This window comes from Taudactylus pleione, unplaced genomic scaffold (assembly GCF_031769625.1).
Source record: "Taudactylus pleione unplaced genomic scaffold, aTauple2 ptg000041l, whole genome shotgun sequence".
Taxonomy (NCBI): domain Eukaryota; kingdom Metazoa; phylum Chordata; class Amphibia; order Anura; family Myobatrachidae; genus Taudactylus; species Taudactylus pleione.
In genome coordinates, this window is record NW_028284443.1 from 7832037 (window position 1) to 7851305 (window position 19269).

General features: G+C 43.3%; 1 protein-coding gene across 4 annotated transcripts in view; it reads left to right on the forward strand.

The window, feature by feature from the left end:
• The window catches only part of MOV10L1 (Mov10 like RNA helicase 1), a 165832-nt gene that overhangs the window by 61675 nt on the left and 84888 nt on the right, over positions 1-19269 (forward strand). For all 4 annotated transcript variants that reach the window (XM_088457605.1, XM_088457606.1, XM_088457607.1 and 1 more), the window contains 2 exons: positions 7182-7252; positions 15884-15975. In XM_088457605.1, coding sequence (XP_088313731.1) covers positions 7182-7252; positions 15884-15975 — 163 coding nt within the window. The remainder of the gene's footprint in view (positions 1-7181; positions 7253-15883; positions 15976-19269) is intronic.

Consider the following 19269-nt stretch of genomic DNA (forward strand, 5'->3'; position numbering starts at 1 on the left):
TATGAATGTTGTGGACGATAACAATATTGTTCATATCGTTCAGCTTGTATACAGTGAACGACCAACGATGCACGCTCCCCCGGGTCGTTAATGTCTATTTGTCGTTCGTACATGCAGGCCAATCTGACAATATCGTCCACAATTGCCCATTCAGAGATGTGGCAGGATGACTTCACTGAAAGATATCTTTCAGTGTGTACACCCATTATCGTTTGTCCTGCACTACAGTTCAAGGGAAATCTTTCACCAATATCGTTCATACAGCACATCGTTTAGTGTGTATGAGTCTATAGATTGTGCAGGTAACATGGATTAGGTAAAGCCAACCGAGTCATTTAATTAGCATTATGACACTTTTATATATGGTGAACATTTATAAATAAGCATTCCTACTTGGCTATAGTGAATTCTCTGTTCCCATTTTATAAGTACATGTGATGTCTGAAGGGCATCCACAAGTGTTAGGAATTTATACCAGAAGGTAATGCCAGTCTTACCATCTACCATTGTAAATTCAGATAAAAAAGCATGTAGAAGATTGACTTAAAGATGGTGTTTATGACAGGACATTAGCCAATCACGTTAGAAGATATTTCTAAAAATTGTGTGAAGCCGGGAGATCTTGGTCTCATTGCTGTGTAAAAGATAAGTTGAATAAGTGATTTAGAGGGGTATTGAATATGAAACGTAAACTTCGCTGTCGAAGTTTACGTTTCATATCGGAATTTTTACCTGCGTTAAAGTATCGGGCGCGCGCCCGCTTATCCCCGTATTCAATATGAAATTAACGAAAACGGGAGACTCCGAAGTTGGATTTGCATAAAGTTACCAATTTTTCCTTAAAAAAATTGTAGGACCCCCCTAAAGTTGTAAAAACACGGGGATCACGTTTTAGCCTGTAATTGAAAGTCGGGGATTTAAATAGCCGCAGCAGGTGTTTTTTCCCGACATTGAAGAAGTGATGCAGAAGAGCACTTCGTTTTTTTACGTGGTCCCATCAAATTTGGGGTACATGAAAATGGGTACTAGCATATTTTTAAGTCCCTAAAGTAAGTTTTTTAAAATTCTGCATTTGTGCACCTGCCGCTATAAATCTATTCTAGAAAACACCTGCCACATATTTGCAGAATAGCCCTGAACCTATTTCCCTATTGTTAAACAATTTTTTCCCTTTTTTTTTTTTTTTCACCCCAATTTTTAAATTCATTTTTTGGGGTGTCCCTATTTTTTTTTAAAACTTTTTGACACAGTTCTTTTTTAAATGTCATTCCCAGGGGTGCAGGCTATTTTTTTTTTTAAGCCTGCACCCCTAAACCTCAATTCTGCACTTTTTTTCGACACCTATTCAATGGTGAAAAGTTATCCACGTTCTTTATCAAAGACTTTTCGAACCTGCGATAAGTCTTTGAAATTGAATACGGTGTAAAAGTCAAACCTGCGATAATGACGTCAAAAGTGCGATATTAACGCAAAAACGATGTTTTCGCTCCCATATTGAATACCCCTATTAAAGTTCCAATTCCCTCATCTCATCAGATCCCAGACTATGGGCCTCTCTCCGGATGTTCGCCTGTCCCTATCCTGGTGGCTACAGATGACCCACCTAAACAAGCGTCGCCCCTTTTGGATCCCGGACTGGGCACTCCTCACAACGGACGCAAGCCTCCGCAGGTGGGGGCGCAGTGACCGACCAACACTTCTTCCAGGGGCGCTGGACTCCAGCTAAGGCGGTCTTACAAATCAACGTACTGGAACTCCGAGCCATTTACAAAGCCCTCACTCTGGCTCAGGTTATTCTTCAGGGCAAGCCTGTACAAGTACATTCCGACAACGCCACAGCAGTGGCCTACCTCAATCACCAAGGAGGCACTCGAAGCCGGTCAGCAATGGCAGAAGTGTCCCGCATTTTCACATGGGCCAAATGCCATCTCCGCAGTGTTCATTCCGTGGATTCTCAATTGGGAGGCGGATTTCCTCAGCTGTCACGACGTGCATGCAGGAGAGTGGTCTCTCAATCCAGTAGTTTTTCAGCTCCTGGTGGACAATTTGAGGTCTACCGGACGTGGACCTCATGGCCTCACGACACAACAACAAGCTTTCATGGATGCATTATCTCTAAAGTAGACCTTCCATTTGGCATACCTCTTCACTCTGGTCTCCCTTCTGCCTCGAGTTCTTCGGAAGTTCAAGCAGGAAGAGGGATCGGTCCTGTTGGTAGCTCCGGCTTTACCCAGACGCCATTGGGGTACTCCGCTCTTCAAAGTCTTTACATAGATGTTTCTCTCCAACTTCCTCTACAACCAGACCTGTTGTCTCAGGGTCCCTGTCTACATCCGGACCTGGCCCGTCTGTCTTTAACGACTTGGCTCTTGAGACATTCCTCCTAAGGTCTAGAGGGTTTTCCAGCTCTGTGGTCCAGACCATGCTCAGTGCGCGTAAACCGGCCTCTGCCAGGACTTATCACAGAGTGGCATACATATTTCCGGTGGTGTTCTATTAGAAAATATGGGCCTGATTCAGAGCCGGACGCTATTTGCGCTCGCTCGTTCAGAAAAAGGGGCCGGCTATTTAAATTGAGTGCTCGCTCTTTGCGGTCCGTTGACACCTCTGTCTGAGCGAGCGAACGAAACATGCGCTCGCTATTTTGTAAAGACGCCCCCTGGCCGCTCGCATCATAAGTCATCTCCGCTATTTATTAGATTAATCGAGTACATCGAAAGGCGTCTGAACTGCTCGCAGTGCTTGTGGTTGGATTTTCCTACCACAATCATGCGAACAGTTCAGGCTAAGAAACAACCAAGTGACGTGGTCGATGACGCTGCTTTGTTAATTATGCACACCCTTAAAACGCCTGTTTTGACTTTTTGGCACGCCTGCGTTCGGATCTCCACTCCCCGTTTTCAAGCACCTTCCCCTGTTACCACCCACAAACTCCTCATCCTGTCACTCAAATTAGCAGGCACTCGCAATTTTGCAAACACACGTTTTCCGACCGCACTGACTGGTTGGCGCATGCGCATTGCGACCCATACGCATGCGCAGATGTGCGAACATCGCTGGGAGCGAACGAGCGGCCGCTTACGAGCGGCTCTGAATCAGGCCCTATGACCCTTAGGTTTATAGGGTTTCTAGAATCCTTGCTTTTCTGCAAGCTGAATTGGATCTCGGACTCCGCCTAGCCTTTCTGAAGGTGCACGGCTCTGCTCTGTCCATCTGGTTCCAGCGCATAGTTGCTCCTCTAACGGATGTTTACGCCTTCCTGCAAGGTGTTCTACGTATACAACCTCCCTTTGTCCCTCCTGTGGCTCCGTGGGATTTGTCAGTGGTTCTCCACGCACTTCAGGAACCTCCAATTGGAACCCCTGGATTCAGTAGATATCAAATGACTCGGTGCGAAGACTGTTTCTTCTGGCTATAGCATCTGCCTGTAGGCTATCGGATTTAGGGGCGCTTTCCTGTCTCTCCCCATTTCTAATCTTTCTTCGCATATGCCCTGACTTCCTTCCCAGTGTAGTCTCTCTTTCCACCTCAATGAGGAATTTGTGGTTCCGGCCTTTCAATCACCAGACCTCTCGACCCCTCTTTGGATGAGGTCCGTGCTCTGAAGATCTAGGTGGACCACACTAGTTCCATTCGGAAATCGAATTCCCTCTTCTTCATCCTATATGGATTCCATAAGAAGGGATGGCCAGCTAACAAACAGATTCTGGCCAGATGGCTTTGCATGAATATCTCACAGGCTTACACACAGACGGGCCTTCCTGTTCTTCTACAGTCTCTGCTCATTCTACTCGCTCTGTGGGTCCCGCCGTGGTGCGTCTGCCGAACAACTATGCAAGGTGGCCACGTGGTCTTCTGTCTACACTTTTCTTAGGTTCTATGCCTTTGATACATTTGCCTTTCATGTTTCTTCCTTTGGGCGCCGTGTTCTCTTCTCAGCTCAGGAGAGTCCCCGCAGTTGAGCAAGTACTTTGGGAAATCCCCATTGCCTGTCTGTGGAGCCCTATGAACCCTGAAGAAGAAAAGGAGAGTAATGGTAAAACTTACCCTTGTTAACGCTCTTTCTTCAAAGTCTATAGAGTCCACAGGGCACCCGTCCTGACACACCTGGCTTCTATGGGTTTATTCTCGTGGTCACTTGTTTCCTTCTCTGTGTGAGAGTGTGATTCTTCTGTGTACCAGTCTTCCTTCTCTCCTATCCTGCTCCTGCTTTGGGCTTGTTAACAAAAGTGAAGTGTCCTCAGGCTGTGGGCGGGGTATAGGGGGAAGGACTGGAGCATCCTGGGACAGGAAAAAGCTTTGCTGTTGGTGTCTGGTCCTCCAAGTACTACCTACACCCCATTGTCTCCCTGTGGGCCCTATGGACTTCGAAGAAAGAGTTAACAATGGTAAGTTTTACCATAACTCTCCTTTTGCACTAATTTAAAAAAATCTAAAAATATACAATACCGGGTATGGCAGAACTAAAAAGATCAAGACACCAGTGTACTTCTACAAATACTTTATATTAGATATAATCGCGGTCAATAAAATTATATAAGGTCCTAAAACACAGCAATGTTATGCAACAATGTATCATGCTGTAATAAATATGTAGCAAATAGTTGGAAATTATGTCTGGCAACCGATAATTGGAGTAATCATACTTTATTTCTTCAAATATCTATGGTTTTTTTACATCCTGCTATTTAATTCTTTTCAAGCATGCAGTTGGGACATATGTTAAACTACTGACGTTTACAGGAAAAGGTGTGAAGTGCGAGTTGCTATTTTCACTTCGAATTCGCATAGCGAATTTATTTTGCAATACAATTAGTAACTCACAGTGAATCAGTCAGACTGAATTTGCAACTTTCCACTCACACCTCCCTGAGAGATGGAAAGAAAAATTATTTTAAGGTTAAAATGTCGGGATACTGTGCTGAACCCCTTAGACACCCCCCTTAATTAGTCCAATTATTACATGTCATTTTTGGGGGTAAGAAAAAAAATTCCTCAAATTACCCCAAAATCTACTTTTTTTTTTTTTTTTGTTCGTTTAGGCACCCCAAATATAATTACAGTAATTTTTTAGTTGAAAAATAATTGTTTTTATAATTTTTGTGCAAGGTGCCCTCAAAGTACCCCAAAATCACCCTTTTTCCTTCTTTTTTTTTTTTCCATTTTTCTTTTTTTTTTTTTTCATTTAATCTCAAACTAATTTATTTTTTTATTTTTTTTATTATTATTTTCTTGCATCTAAAAAAAACCAAAACACAAATCAGCCATTTGACACCATTTAAAAACTTACAGTACCTTCCTAATGCCCACAAACAGCCTTCCTGCTAACAAAATTATTCATTTTGGGGGGGTCCAGGATGGTCTCCCCACATTTTCATGCATTTCTCGCAAATCTCATTTGGCAGTCAATTCGCACCCCTCCGCTGTGAGTAGTGCGAATAGGCATTTTTAATTGGATTGGAGAATTCTCGGGAGTGTGCTTCGCTGCGAAGTGTGCGAGTTTCAATAAACAAACTCGCAATTCGCACCTAATAGGATTGACCCCTTAGCCGGCTTTTGATTTGGATTTATTTTTTTTAATTTTTTTTTTTGAGTGCTTGTCTGGAGCATGTCAAAAGAGACTTTCTTAGCTATTCAGAATATCTAATGGGCTAGGAGAATTGCAACATTATTCTTTTTTATCTGTTACATTGTATAACCAGATTGTATATTTTGTATCTTTGTATGTCTTCTGCATATTTTATTTTATTTTCAATACTATTGAATATAAAACATAATTATTCTATGGTTGCATATTGTAAGCAAACCTTATAAACCTATATAGTAATCTGTGCAGTTAATAAAACATCATACATTAATGGCTGTCCCGTAGAGATATATATATAATATGAGGACACTATTGAAATCAAGGTTTGTCCTTATAATGTTCCCAATTGTACGTAGAAAGGCGGTTTAGGCACTGCTAGCAAATGGCTCTCACTAACTGGAAGTAAATCCCTCTAAATAAATGTTGCTGTAATGTGTAAATCAGCAAGAAGAATACCTGTATGCCAGAGGTTCCCAAACTCTGGCCCTGATTCAGAGCCGGACGCTCTGACAGAGCGCTCGCTCTGAATCAGGGCCATCCCTGCTCCTTTTTGGAGCGGCCTCCTGGCCGCTCGCATAGCTGTTTGTGACCACCCACAGCTATAACGAGCGGCCAAAATGATGGTCGCGATGATTGGCCGTCGTTATTTGGGTCTCGCGCATGATGGAGCAGCCTCCGTCGTGTGCATGCGCACTTGGGCAACATTGACCCGCTTGCGAGCGGGTCTGAATCAGGCCCTCTGCCATCAAGGCACCCTAAGAGTCCAGGTTTTAAGGATATCCATGCTTTACCACAGGTGACTTAATTAGTACCTCAGTCAATTCGATTTAACCACTTGTGCTCAACCATGGATATCACTAAAACCTGAAGTGTTGGGGTGTATTAAGGACTGCAATTGGGAATCTCTGTTGTATGCGGCTCTTGGAGCAGGCACCAGTGTTAGATGCCCATCTTGAGCTCCAGACAATGGATAGACATTGTATATCCTCGTGGGCGGCTTGCAGAGTAGATGCTGAAGCTGATTGTCTGGTCTGTGCTCCAGCCACTATGATTCCCAGTAGTGGTATGTGATTGCAACAATAATCGGGAAATTCCCGTGGGCTGCTGTCGGAGCTAGCACAGATGTTGAATAGTGTCTTATGCTCCAGCCGGGGTAGATGTGCAGCTGCAGTGATAATAGCTTTATCTCACACTTTGCCGAGAGCTGACCCTATGTGAAATGTCCAGATAGTTGTGATACTATTTGATGGCAGGTAATGCTTGATCATCTTAATCGTTGCATTGGTAGAGGGAATAGTAAATATCCTTCCGGACGGATATCAGTCGGGAAGCCGGCTGTCGGGATTAGGTCCGCCGGCTTCCCGACTGCATACCTTCCTGACAGGTAGAAAACTAGGTGGTAGTATATAGATCCTCCCCATGCGTTTCTTTCCTCCAGTGGATTTTAGGAAATAAGAACACTTATTTTACTGGTAGTTTGTGGTGTTAATTTAACATCTGATCCTTCACATTTCATTACGTAAAATGATGGTATCTCTATAGCTTGAGTTGATTTCAAATATATTTGCTGTACTCTAAATGCTTTATGTTCCAGGAGACAAAGTTTTATTGAAGTATCAAGCATATACCACTATGGTAGTCGAATTTGCAGGCAGTGTTGTTGAAGTAAGTGTCGTCATACTGTATAGCAAAATTTCTTTTTTTTTTTTTTTTCCCATTTTCACTGTTGACATATATTGTAATACAAACTGCCATTTTCTCTGTGATAGTGCATGTTACTGGCTGTTAGAGAACTTTTTTTGCGCAGACTGAGCTTGCTACGTCATTTGTCCCCAGTATTTTGGCAACCAGGACTGGTTCTGAAAAGCCTGGTGCTGGTTGTGCTTCATATGGGGGACACCTACGTCATTTGTTCCCTGTATTTAGCACAACCAGTACTGGGTCTCCAAAGCCCGGTGCTGGTTGTTTTTTGGGGGGCGGGGCCAAGCCATTTTTTTTTTTTTAAACACAGATGCAGGTATCACGGATCTTCCAGATCTGAGCCTGCATCTGTGTGCTGCTACATCCCCCTACTGCCGCCGCTAAGACCCACTACCGTCCCCCGGGTCCTGGCCGCAGTTAACGCCCGCTAACCCCCCGCGCCTTTCCCCATGGTCCCGCCAGCTTCGTTCCCCCGAAACCCACCACCACTAAAGCCTGCAAACGACGGCCATCTTGGTATATCCAAGTGAAGTCACAGTGAGTACACCTTCTTCAGGCTCCTACTGCGGCTGCGCAACAAGTTGAAATTTCCTATCTATTCAATGGCGCATTCTTGAGGTAATCGTTTAAAAACTGTAACTTTCTAATTTACCTGAACCTCAAAAGGCCCTACCCTGGAACAATAGCTACCTAATAAAACGAACTCCAAGTCTAACTTCGCCCCCTACCCTGAGTTATGCCTTCCCAAAAAAAAACCATAGAGAACAGCAGAAAAGTGGTCCTAATTGAGAATGTTAGCAAAAAACTGACAGTTGAAGCTTTAGATTACTCCCATGTCCTCATTTTTTTTTTTTTATGTTTTTGCCCTGAAATTTGGCATGCAGCAATGAGTGCCAGTTCTACCCGCCCGTGCCAAATTTCAGCCTGGTACCTCCTATAGCTTTTGAGGTGTACCCCCCCCCCTCAGAATTCTCTATGGAGAAATCCGTTTTTTAGATGCAGCCTTAATATAAGAGCACAACTGTGCCCTTATAATATATATATGTACTGTACTGTATATATTCTCACCCACAGTAAATATATATAGTCACCAAAAGCTAAATTTACATCATAGTGGCAATAAAAAATCCCAAATGTATATCTGAAATCCTCCTGGGTCTTTGTATTTGTTGTTATGACTCTTTTCATATAAAATTCCGAATAATCTCAATGCATTTAAAAATATTTAAAAAAACTTTTTTGTATATTTCTTCAAATTAAGTATAAACAACACACCTCACACTGTGAAAGTGGAGAAAAATGTGATAAAACTATGACCTGAAATCGCTTTACACCACCAATAAACATTATGGGAATATATAAAAGAAAAACCTTTTTGTCAGCTTTGGCGCCTAAAACAAATCACACAGATCTGCAGCTGCCAGAGAATAGTGAGCACTCTCTCTATTAATAAAGAAACAGAAGAATCTAGTGTAGGAACCTGATTCTTCAAAGATGGATGGTAATGCATGCGCGGCTGCAAGCCCTGAGACTCCCACTTTCATTGCCCGTGGACAGAAGAAATCCACCAGTGGACTCGAACACTCCACCATCAGTGCAAAATCGAGATGACCATAGACACTTATGACGTTGCATGGCTGGCGCAGGGCCTCCTTCTAAATGTTCTCTAAACATGGCCTCTGACACTCCTATGACTTCAGGACATCTCCCAGGAACACCCATGCCATGCTGTAATCGTACAGTCGTTCCTTATCCTGTAAGTGCCCACACTGAACGATATGTCGTTTAGTTCAGGGTTGCATACAAATCGGATTTTTAAAAAAAAAAACTTTAATTTAGTTTTTTTGGGAATTAAATAGGATTTTTTATCAATAATTTTTTTTTTTAAGGTGACGTTTTACATTTTTAAACGTTTAAAAAAAAAAAAAAGTAATAAAATTTATTTGATTTAAATAGGTTTTTTTATTTATTTTTTTAAATCCAATTTTATGCAACCCTGGATGGCACACACAACAGAGATTTCTGCGTACACTCAGTGATACGCATGCGATGTAGGGGTTTCCAGGACTTTATGAGCATGCGCAGAAGCAATCGCTCAACTACACAAACACTGACTCTACATCCACCACTGAATCAGGTCAAGAGATTGCACAAATATGTATAGAAAGAATAGTCTCATGGTTTACAATAATAACAAATTATTTCTTGGGATTTAATCATCTGAAAGCATATTAAAAATGTGTTTTATATATAGTGTATTAAAACCAAACCATATCAGAGTAGTGAAACCTTTCAGTCGCAGCACTTGTCGGTGAGCCTTACAAATAGTAGTACCTCTACCCATGTACTAATATCCATCTTTTGTCCAGTTCATGGTTTCCACAGATGACATAACAGGATAGATACTTCCAGTGGAAAAGTAATATAGTAGAAAGAAGGGGGCCTATGTGATAAATTTCCCTTATATCACCGCTGTGTGGAATAGATGGAATGTAGTTTCCGTTATAATAGCTGTTGGATGTAATGGACTTGCGGTCTTGCAAACTGGCAGACTGCATGCCTTGGATATCCATATATGGTGCCGCTGATACAATTGTCCCATTTGAAGCCTTGTTAAGCTTCAGCAAGTGGTGGATTAGAATTGTAATTCTCTTAATTGCTTCATAGGGGTAGCGTAACAGCTGATGGGGAGCTGGTGCAATAACATTGAGGGGGCTGCTTGCTGTAAATTGCATGTAAAGTAGGGGTGTGCACCGGCCACTTTTCGTGTTTTGGATCTGGATCTTTCTTCGTGTTTTGGATCTGGATTGGTTTTGCCAAAACCACCCTTCCGTGTTTTGGGTTCTGGGTTTTGTGTTTTGGATCTGTATTTTTTTTAAAAAAAGCATAAAAACAGCTAAAATCACAGAATGTGTTGGTTTTTCTGCTCCTATGCTATTATTAACCTCAATAACCTTAATTTCCACTAATTTCCAGTCTATTCTGAACACTTCACACCTCACAATAGTGTTTTTATGTCCAAAAGGTTGCACCGAGGTAGCTGGATGACTATGCTAAGCGACACGAGTGGGCGGCACAAACACGTGACCCATCTAGGAGTGATACTGCAGTGGCAGACAGGATGGCAGTTTGAAAAACTAGGCCCCAAACTGTACATAATGCAAAGAAAAAAAAGAGGTGCTAGATGGAATTGTCCTTTTGCCCTCCCACCCACCCTTATGTTGTATAAACAGGACATGCACACTTTAACAAACCAATCATTTCAGCGCCAGGGTCTGCCACACAACTGTGGCTGAAATGATTGGTTCGTTTGGGCCCCCACAAAACAAGCTGGCAATTAATCTGTCCCTGCACAAACTGGCTCTACGGAGGCAAGATGTCGTCCTCATCCACCGATTCCTCACCCTCTTCAGTGTTGTGTACATCCTCATCCTCACAGAGTATTAACTCGTCCCCACTGGAATCCACCACCACAGGTCCCTCTGTACATTCTGGAGGCTGGTCTCCCTGGAAGAGTTGATAATTCATTTTTATGAACATCATCTTCTCCACATTTTGTGGAAGCAACCTCCTACGCCTTTCGCTGACAAGGTTCCCGGCTGCACTAAACACTTTTGGAGTACACACTGGAGGGGGGGGCAACTCAGGTAAAATAGAGCCAGTTTGTACAGGGGCCTCCAAATTGCCTCTTTTTCCTGCCAGTACAGATATGGACTGTCTGACACGCCTACTTGGATGCTGTCACCGTTGTAATCCTCCACCATTCTGTCAATGGTGACAGTATCATATGTAGTGACAGTAGACATGTCAGAAATTGTTGCCAGGTCCTTCAGTCCGGACCAGATGTCCAAACTTGGTCCTGCCTGCCCTGCATCACCGCCAGCGGGTTGCTTAGGATACCTAAGTTTTTTCCTGGCAGCCCCAGTTGCGGGAGAAAATGAAGAAGGAGCTGTTGACGTGTCACGTTCCGCTTCAGCTGACAGTGTTTTCACTAGCAGGTCTTTGCACCTCTGCAGGCTTGTGTCGGCCGGAAAGAGAGACACCACATAGGCTTTAAACCTAGGATCGAGCATGGTGGCCAAAATGTAGTGGTCTGATTTCAACAGATTGACCACCCTGGAATTCTGGCAAAGCGAATGAAGGGCTTCATCCACAAGTCCCACATGCCGAGCGGAATCGCTCCGTCTTAGCTCCTTCACTTTCTCCAGCTGCTTCTGCAAAAGCCTGATGAGGGGAATGACCTGACTCAAGCTGGCAGTGTCTGAACTTACTTCACGTGTGGCAAGTTCGAAGGGCTGGAGAACCTTGCACAACACGGAAATCATTCTCCACTGCGCTTGAGTCAGGTGCATACCCCCTCCTTTGCCTATGTCATAGGTGGATGTATAGGCTTGAATGGCCTTTTGCTGCTCCTCCATCCTCTGAAGCATATAGAGGGTTGAGTTCCACCGCGTCACAACCTCTTGCTTCAGGTGATGGCTGGCGCTCCAGTCTTCGGTACGCAGTCGCTGAATGGCGAAAGTGGCCAGAAATTTTTCGGGCCATCCAAAGCATCTACTGCACGCCCCTGTCGCTTTTCAGAAAATTCTGCACCACCAAGTTTATTGTGTGAGCAAAACATGGGACGTGCTGCAATTTGCCCAGATGTAATACCCGCACAATATTGGTGGCGTTGTCAGATATCACAAATCCCCAGGAGAGTCTAAGTGGGGTAAGCCACTGGGCGATGATTTCCCTCAGTTTCTCTAAGAGGTTGTCGGCGCTGTGCCTCTTACTGAAACCGGTGATACACAGCGTAGCCTGCCTTGGAACGAGCTGGCGTTTCTGAGATGCTGCTACTGGTGACGCTGCTGCTGTTGCTGCGTAAGGTGATACATCTACCCAGTGGGCTGTCAGTCATATAGTCCTTAGTCTGCCCTGTTCCACTTGTCCACATGTCCGTGGTTAAGTGGACATTGGGTACAACGGCATTTTTCAGGATACTGAGGACACTTTTTCTGACGTTTCTGTACAGTCTCGGTATCGCCTGCCTAGTGAAGTGGAACCTAGACGGGATTTGGAACCGGGGACACATTACCTCCATCAATTGTCTAAATTCCACTGCACTAATGGCGGATACCGGACGCACGTCTAACACCAACATAGCAGTCAAGGCCTCAGTTATACGTTTTGCTTCAGGATGACTGCTGTCGTACTTCATCCTCCTCGCTAAGGCCTGTTGGAGGGTCAGTTGTTTAGTACAAGTAGTGGTGTTCCTACTTCCTCTCTGGGATGATGAACGACTCCCAGCAACAGCAGCAGCAGTAGCAATGCAGGATCCTCCGGAGGAATCCCGGATAGGAGAGTCAGTCATGCCAGTGACATGGCCTGCAGGACTACTTCCGATCCCGAGGAGGGAGTTGATGGTGTGGTTTGCAGGTGCTTGGATACAACAGGACAACGGGATTTAGGTGTCCCTGGACAGCTTACGGTCTTAGCCAAAGTTTCTGAACTTGACAGTAACTTTATGAACGCGCTGCAGGTGCCGTATAAGGGAGGATGTTCCTAGGTGGTAACGTCCCTACCCCTACTTATTTCACCTTTTACATATGGTACATATGGCAAGACAGTTGTTGTCCGGATTTGGTTAGAAATATTGCCAGAACAAAGAGGTGGAATGTTTGGTCTTCTGCCCAGGCATGACCGTGATGGGCTTTTTCATCCCACGGACAACAACTGTCTCCCCCGGAGCCTGATTTAAACAAACCACATCACCATCAGAATCCTCCTCGCCAACTTCCTCCTCAGCGCCAGCTACACCAGTATCCTCATCCTGTTGTACTTCAACAGTGACATCTTCAATTTGCATATCAGCAAGTGGACTGTGGGTGCTCCTTTCAGCACTTGCGGGGGGCGTGCAAATGGTGGAAAGAGCCAACTCTTCCCGTCCAGTGCTGGGAAGGTCAGGCATCGCAACCGCCACCACACTTGGACTCTCCTTGGGGATTTGTGATATCTTCTTAGAACGCACAGTTCTTTGCTGTGCTTTTGCCAGCTTAACTCGTTTGATTTTTTTAGCGGGAGGAGGGCTTCCATCGTCATATGAAGCTGAACCACTAGTCATGAACATACTAGTCATACTAGTATGACACACCCTAGTCATAGGGAAAGACCTTAGCTGTTCCTTGCCACTCCGTGTCATAAATGGCATATTGGCAAGTTTACGTTTCTCTTCAGATGATTTAAATGTTTTTTTTAAGGTAATTTTCCTGAACTTTGTCATTTGGGATTGTATGTGGCCTCTACTATGACATTGGGCATCGGCCTTGGCAGACGACGTTGATGGCATGTTATCGTCTATGTCATGACTAGTGGCAGCAGCTTCAGCACTAGGAGGAAGTGGTTCTTGATCTTTCTCTATTTTATTTTTATCGGAGAAAGGCCCTCATTCAGAGCCGTACGCTCTGAGCAGAGCGAACGCTCTGAATGAGGGCCGCCCTCCATATTTATGGAGCGTCCTCCTGGACGCTCGTATAGCTGTGGGTCACCACCCACAGCCTATACGAGCGTGCAGTTTGATGGCCGCGATGGTCTGGACCATCGCGACCATCGCCACTGCGAGCCGGAGCCTGCGGTTGAGGTTTTCAACCGCAAGGCCCGGAGTGATTTTGGCTCTATCAGAGCCAAAATCACTCCCACTGACATCACTAGTGATGTCAGTGGGCCGGCTTCTGACGGTAGGCTTTCCCTTGGGAACGCCCCCATCTGGGAGGCACGCCCCCGGCACGCCCACCAAAGGGGGCGTGCTGTCAATCAACATCGACAACACGCCCCCTTTGATCAGACACAACGAGCAAAGGAAAGTCCTTCGCTCGTCGCGTCTGGCGCATGCGCACGACAGAGCTCCCGCCGTTGTGCGCATGCGCGGTGCACAACATCGACCCACTTGCGAGCGGACAGCCGCTTGCGAGTGGGTCTGAATCAGGCCCTAAGTTTGGTCCTCCATTTATGTTATATCGATTTGATATATACGTGCGGCTAAGGCGCACACAAACCGAAAATATTTTTTTATTTTTGCTGGAGAGTAGTGCACTTTGTGGGTTACACCACCCTTTAAGAAATGAGCCAGCCGGCTCTTTACTTATGGGACACAGGCGCACGCTTGGCGCTGCTCCTTTGTTGATACACGTGCAGCCACAGTGCACACAATTCACAAACACAGAAAATATTTTTTTTATTTTGTTTGGAGTGTACTTTGGGGGTTACAGCACCCTTTAACGGTCAAGCCAGCCGGCCCTTTACTTATGACACAGGCGCACGCTTGGCACTACTTTTCTTGATGCACGTGCGGCTACTGCGCACACAATTCACAAACACAGAAAATATTTTTTTATTTGGTTTGGAGTTTACTTTTGGGGGTTACAGCACCCTTTAATGGTCAAGCCAGCCGGCCCTTTACTTATGACACAGGCGCACGCTTGGCACTACTTTGTTGATGCACATGCGGCTACTGCGCACACAATTCACAAACACAGAATTGTTTTTTTATTTTTTTTAGCACTTGGGGGGAGCACCCCTGACGGACAGACCACCCCCTGGACAACACTACAGCACCCCTTTAGGACTGGGACACTGCACAGGACTTTGGAGTGGACACAGCCCCTATGGACAACTGACTGCACAACACAGTCCAGCCAGCCCCTATGGACTTTGAAGTAGTGGACACAGCCCCTATGGACAACAGCAGCGCAGTACAACACTACACTACACTACACTACACAGCCCAGCCAGCCATAACTCCCACCCTCCCTCCTCACTGTCCACAGCCGAGTGAGAAAATGGCGCCGACGCGGGTACCTTATATAGGATCCAAAACCCGCGAGACCCGGAAGGCGGGATGATGACGTTTTGCCTCCATTTCAGATCCGAGTCAGGCGGGAAAAGTCGAGCCTGACTCTGATCGGGGGGGTTCGGATTTCAGAAATCCTAACCCGCTCACCACTAATGTAAAGGTCCAACCACAAGCTTAACTAGTTTTGGAATAAATAAAATAATTGCTTATACCAAATGAGTAAGGTGAAATCTCTTTACATATGATTGACCCTTCATAAAACGAATGTTTTCATTTTTTTTTCTCGGAACATAAGGGAGGTATCCAATTAGCCGCGATAACCCGTTATTCTTATGAAAACTTTTTTCCAAAAATGGTTGTCGGGCTATCCAATTAGCCGCGGTTTTCGCAGGTACGAAGTATTCCGTAGCAATTATCACAGACTAGATGTATGAGGACACATCTGTAGCTGATCTTAAGTTCTGGCTTTTACCTGCAGACAGATGAAAATTGGAGATGAAAAAGTGAACACCATTAATGCATTTTCAGCAATCATCTTTTCAGATGGTCATACAATTTATTATGTAGTGTTTAATTGTTCATCCTATTATGCATTTACAGTGTTTTGTATTGTAAGCATAAACTTGTACTTGCGTATTGAATTAGTACTTATGCTAAATGATGTACCACTCTACATTAACAGTTCTTATGTGTAAACTGCATTTGATCAAACAGCTGACACAATTTCTTATATTTTATAGAGCTTTTGTATTTGTCTTTTTTAGATACACGATGAAGAAGTCACACTTCGTGTTAACGCAGACTTGGAGCAGTCCTACAGTTTCGAGCCGATGGAAGTGGAATTTACAGTTAACAGGCAATGTGTCAATCTGATAAACATAGCTTTTATTACTACAGTACATTTTGATTGTGTTCAGTTGCTCTAACATTTATGGAGCGTACACACGGTCAGATTTGTCAGATTTGTCAGATGAACGACTGAACGATTGAACGATTTGAACGATTTTTGACTGCATTAAAATGAATGGAATCGTCCAAGTCTGACTGCAAACCCATCAGATGTCAGATATCGTTATCTGACAAACGGGAACGCGCATCGTTGATCATCCATCGTTCAGGCATGTCAGATATGTCAGATTTTCCTTCAGATATGAACGACTGAACGATTTTTAAATCGTTATCGTTCATATCTGAAGGAAAAATCTGATCGTGTGTATGCACCATTAGAAACATCTTTAGAACTTTGTATGTAGCAAATGTTTTAGTTAGACAAAAAAAATTATCAGAAATTGACACATTTACTTCAAATACAGATTATCAATTGGTGGAAGTGTCCAGAACCAGGGCAGGAAGTTTAAATACACCCAAAATGTTCCTAGTACAAGGGCACTTGCGTCTAAGTTCACTGGTGAGATTTCAGATCACTTCTGTTTGTACTGTACGCCGATAAGAAATTACATACTTCTGAAGAAACTACATACTTCTGAAGAAATTACATACTTCTGAAGAAATTACATACTTCTGAAGATGGTTGGCAGTGGAAAATTAGACCAGTGGTGGGAAGTGTCTTTATTCCTTGAAAAGAGTCGTTTTTGAAGAGCTACTAGAATGCCATCTCTTTACTGCTGCTGGACCCAGTGAATTCAACTTTAATTACTTTTGCTGTATCTGTTCGGTGATCTCTTTTGCATTTTTGGTGGTAGCAACTTCCACCACAATGTCTACAGACATGAAGAACATGTATCTTGGTTTTCTGTTCTGTAGTGAGTGCCAATGTAGTGCAAACATCTTCTAAAGAACATGAAAGCAGTTTGGTTAATGGAAAAGTTGAAAGACGGACATGGTTGCTAGCAGCTGATACTTCTAAAATTTCTACAGTGACATATAATTCTTTCATGTCTTCACTGTCTCACATAATGTTCCAAATGTACCACACCGTAAGTTTCTGCACAGAAATGCTAATTGCATATAGTTGCTTGAATATTGATAACTGGTAGTGCTTTTGTCATAAAATTAACCCCAGACACTTTCCCCAACTAACAGCTATAATTATTCCTCTACCTTTTGTTTCAATTGGTATCCACACTTCTTAGATTGTAAGCTCATTTGGGTAGGGCCATTTTTTCTTTGTTTCATGTATTTGTAAGTCCTTTTTTATTATCCCATTGATGTACAGTGTTGGCTAATATTTTGATGCTTCTATGAGTAATCAGAATAAGACTTCTGTTTTACAATTTCTGATCATTAAGTCTAACCATAGATGACTAGTAAAAGTTCTAATAACATAATCAAATGTCAAATTCTCAAGGTTTTATAGTTTGTATTCCAAACACAAAATCTAACCGACCATGAATACTCCAATCAAATATTAGTTATTGTTTCCTGCCTCAGACTACAAGGTCCTGATGCATTGCTTTTGAAAATGTTTCTCTAGGTTCTTTCTAACACAAACAGTTAAGAACAGCACTAATCTTAACATACATCAAATTCTAATAAAAATGACCAAATCATCAAATAAGGATTGCCTTAAAAATAAAAACAGAGTATCTGGTATCGATTCCTACCTATCTATACACTCTAAAATTGTCGCTGTTTAGCGTTATGAATTGCACAAGAAATAATTGCTTTCAGACTTTGTTTGTGGTTCCAAAGCACAGAAAGTTGTTGTTCAACATAAAAACAGATGGTTACACGCTGTGATCTAAATACAATTAGCGCAAACAAATTATACAGACACAGGGTACAGTCGTTACATACGCACGCGCTCTGGATCCAGATCCCGGCATCAAAGATGAAACCTCCGTCAACAGCAAAGCAAGAAGACTAGCATCTAGTTTCAGAGAGCCTACATATATACTCTTACAGAGATAGGCAATACAATAGAACAGTTTGGCATGATTCCATTGGTTCTTCTTCCTGGTTCTTCTGTTACAGTACAGTTCATAGGTCAGTTCGTATGGTCACAATCCTGCCTCCAACAGCTCTTTGTGTCCGTTTTCCCGCTGCATAACAAATCTATCCTGGCTGCATTACAGAGTACATTTTAATGTCTAACTCTCTATGAGCCATAATTTGCAGACACATGTTGCGATCTCCTCACCGATGGAACCGGAAATCTGCAAAGACACAGTGGTTTAGAATGACACCAAATGCGATCTGCTTATTATATACTAAACCTTAGATATCAAATAACATGTATTTCACAACATTAATGATAATGAATAAAACCTTAAATATTAACCTTAATGCTAAGGAACCTTTTTATGTAAGTGTGAAGTGTGTAAGTATTGGGGTATTGAGAAAAGACGCTAGTTAGCGTTGTGCGACTACGTGTATTGTGGAGTACACCGTGGTACGTGTTTTGCAGGGTTGATCATATTATATGTTTTAGCACCCGTCTGTATTTATATGATGAGGACTTTTAACATCTTTCTATTGCGTGGGAATCGCACAACGCTAAATAATAGCATCGCCATATGTACTTATGTGTGAGATTCGCTAAAATGGCGCTGGGTGGCCAGTCGCAAAATGGCGTCTCGTTGCCGTTCGCAAAATGGCTTCGTGCAGATTTAATTTTAAACAGATTCTGTCTCAGCCAATTATCCAGCTTCGACACTGATCACAATGGTGAAATCCCTTGAATAAATAATATAGGACCTCATTAGGAACCACAGGCCCCTGTATAACTTCCTAGCACTCTCAACATTTTGCTAAAACATATGAGTAATTTCTTGTTGTTTGGAGCATCTTTGTGATACACAAGTCCCCATTTGAAAACAGGAAGTCAACCGCTATGATATATGTATGTGTATATATAGCAATTGTGTGTGTGTGTATGCTTTGGCAACATAGTCTTAATGTCCACATGTTTAGCATGTGATACTTAGATGGCCTATACTGCAAACATGGTGGTGATCCGATGCTGCATCTTCACAAGCAGCACTCGGATCTGCGAAACCGGCAGGGGGCGTCTTTAGCCATCAGCATTACCATATTACCACTCTCATTAAACAAATAGTGTAGCTGGGTTGACAACCCAAAAAGAGGGTTCCAGCAATGCAAAAACATAAATCAAGGGGTGCAAGGTATCCTGACAAAGGTCCCTGTTTGAGACCGAAACGTCGATGATGATGTTGATGATTTACTTTGC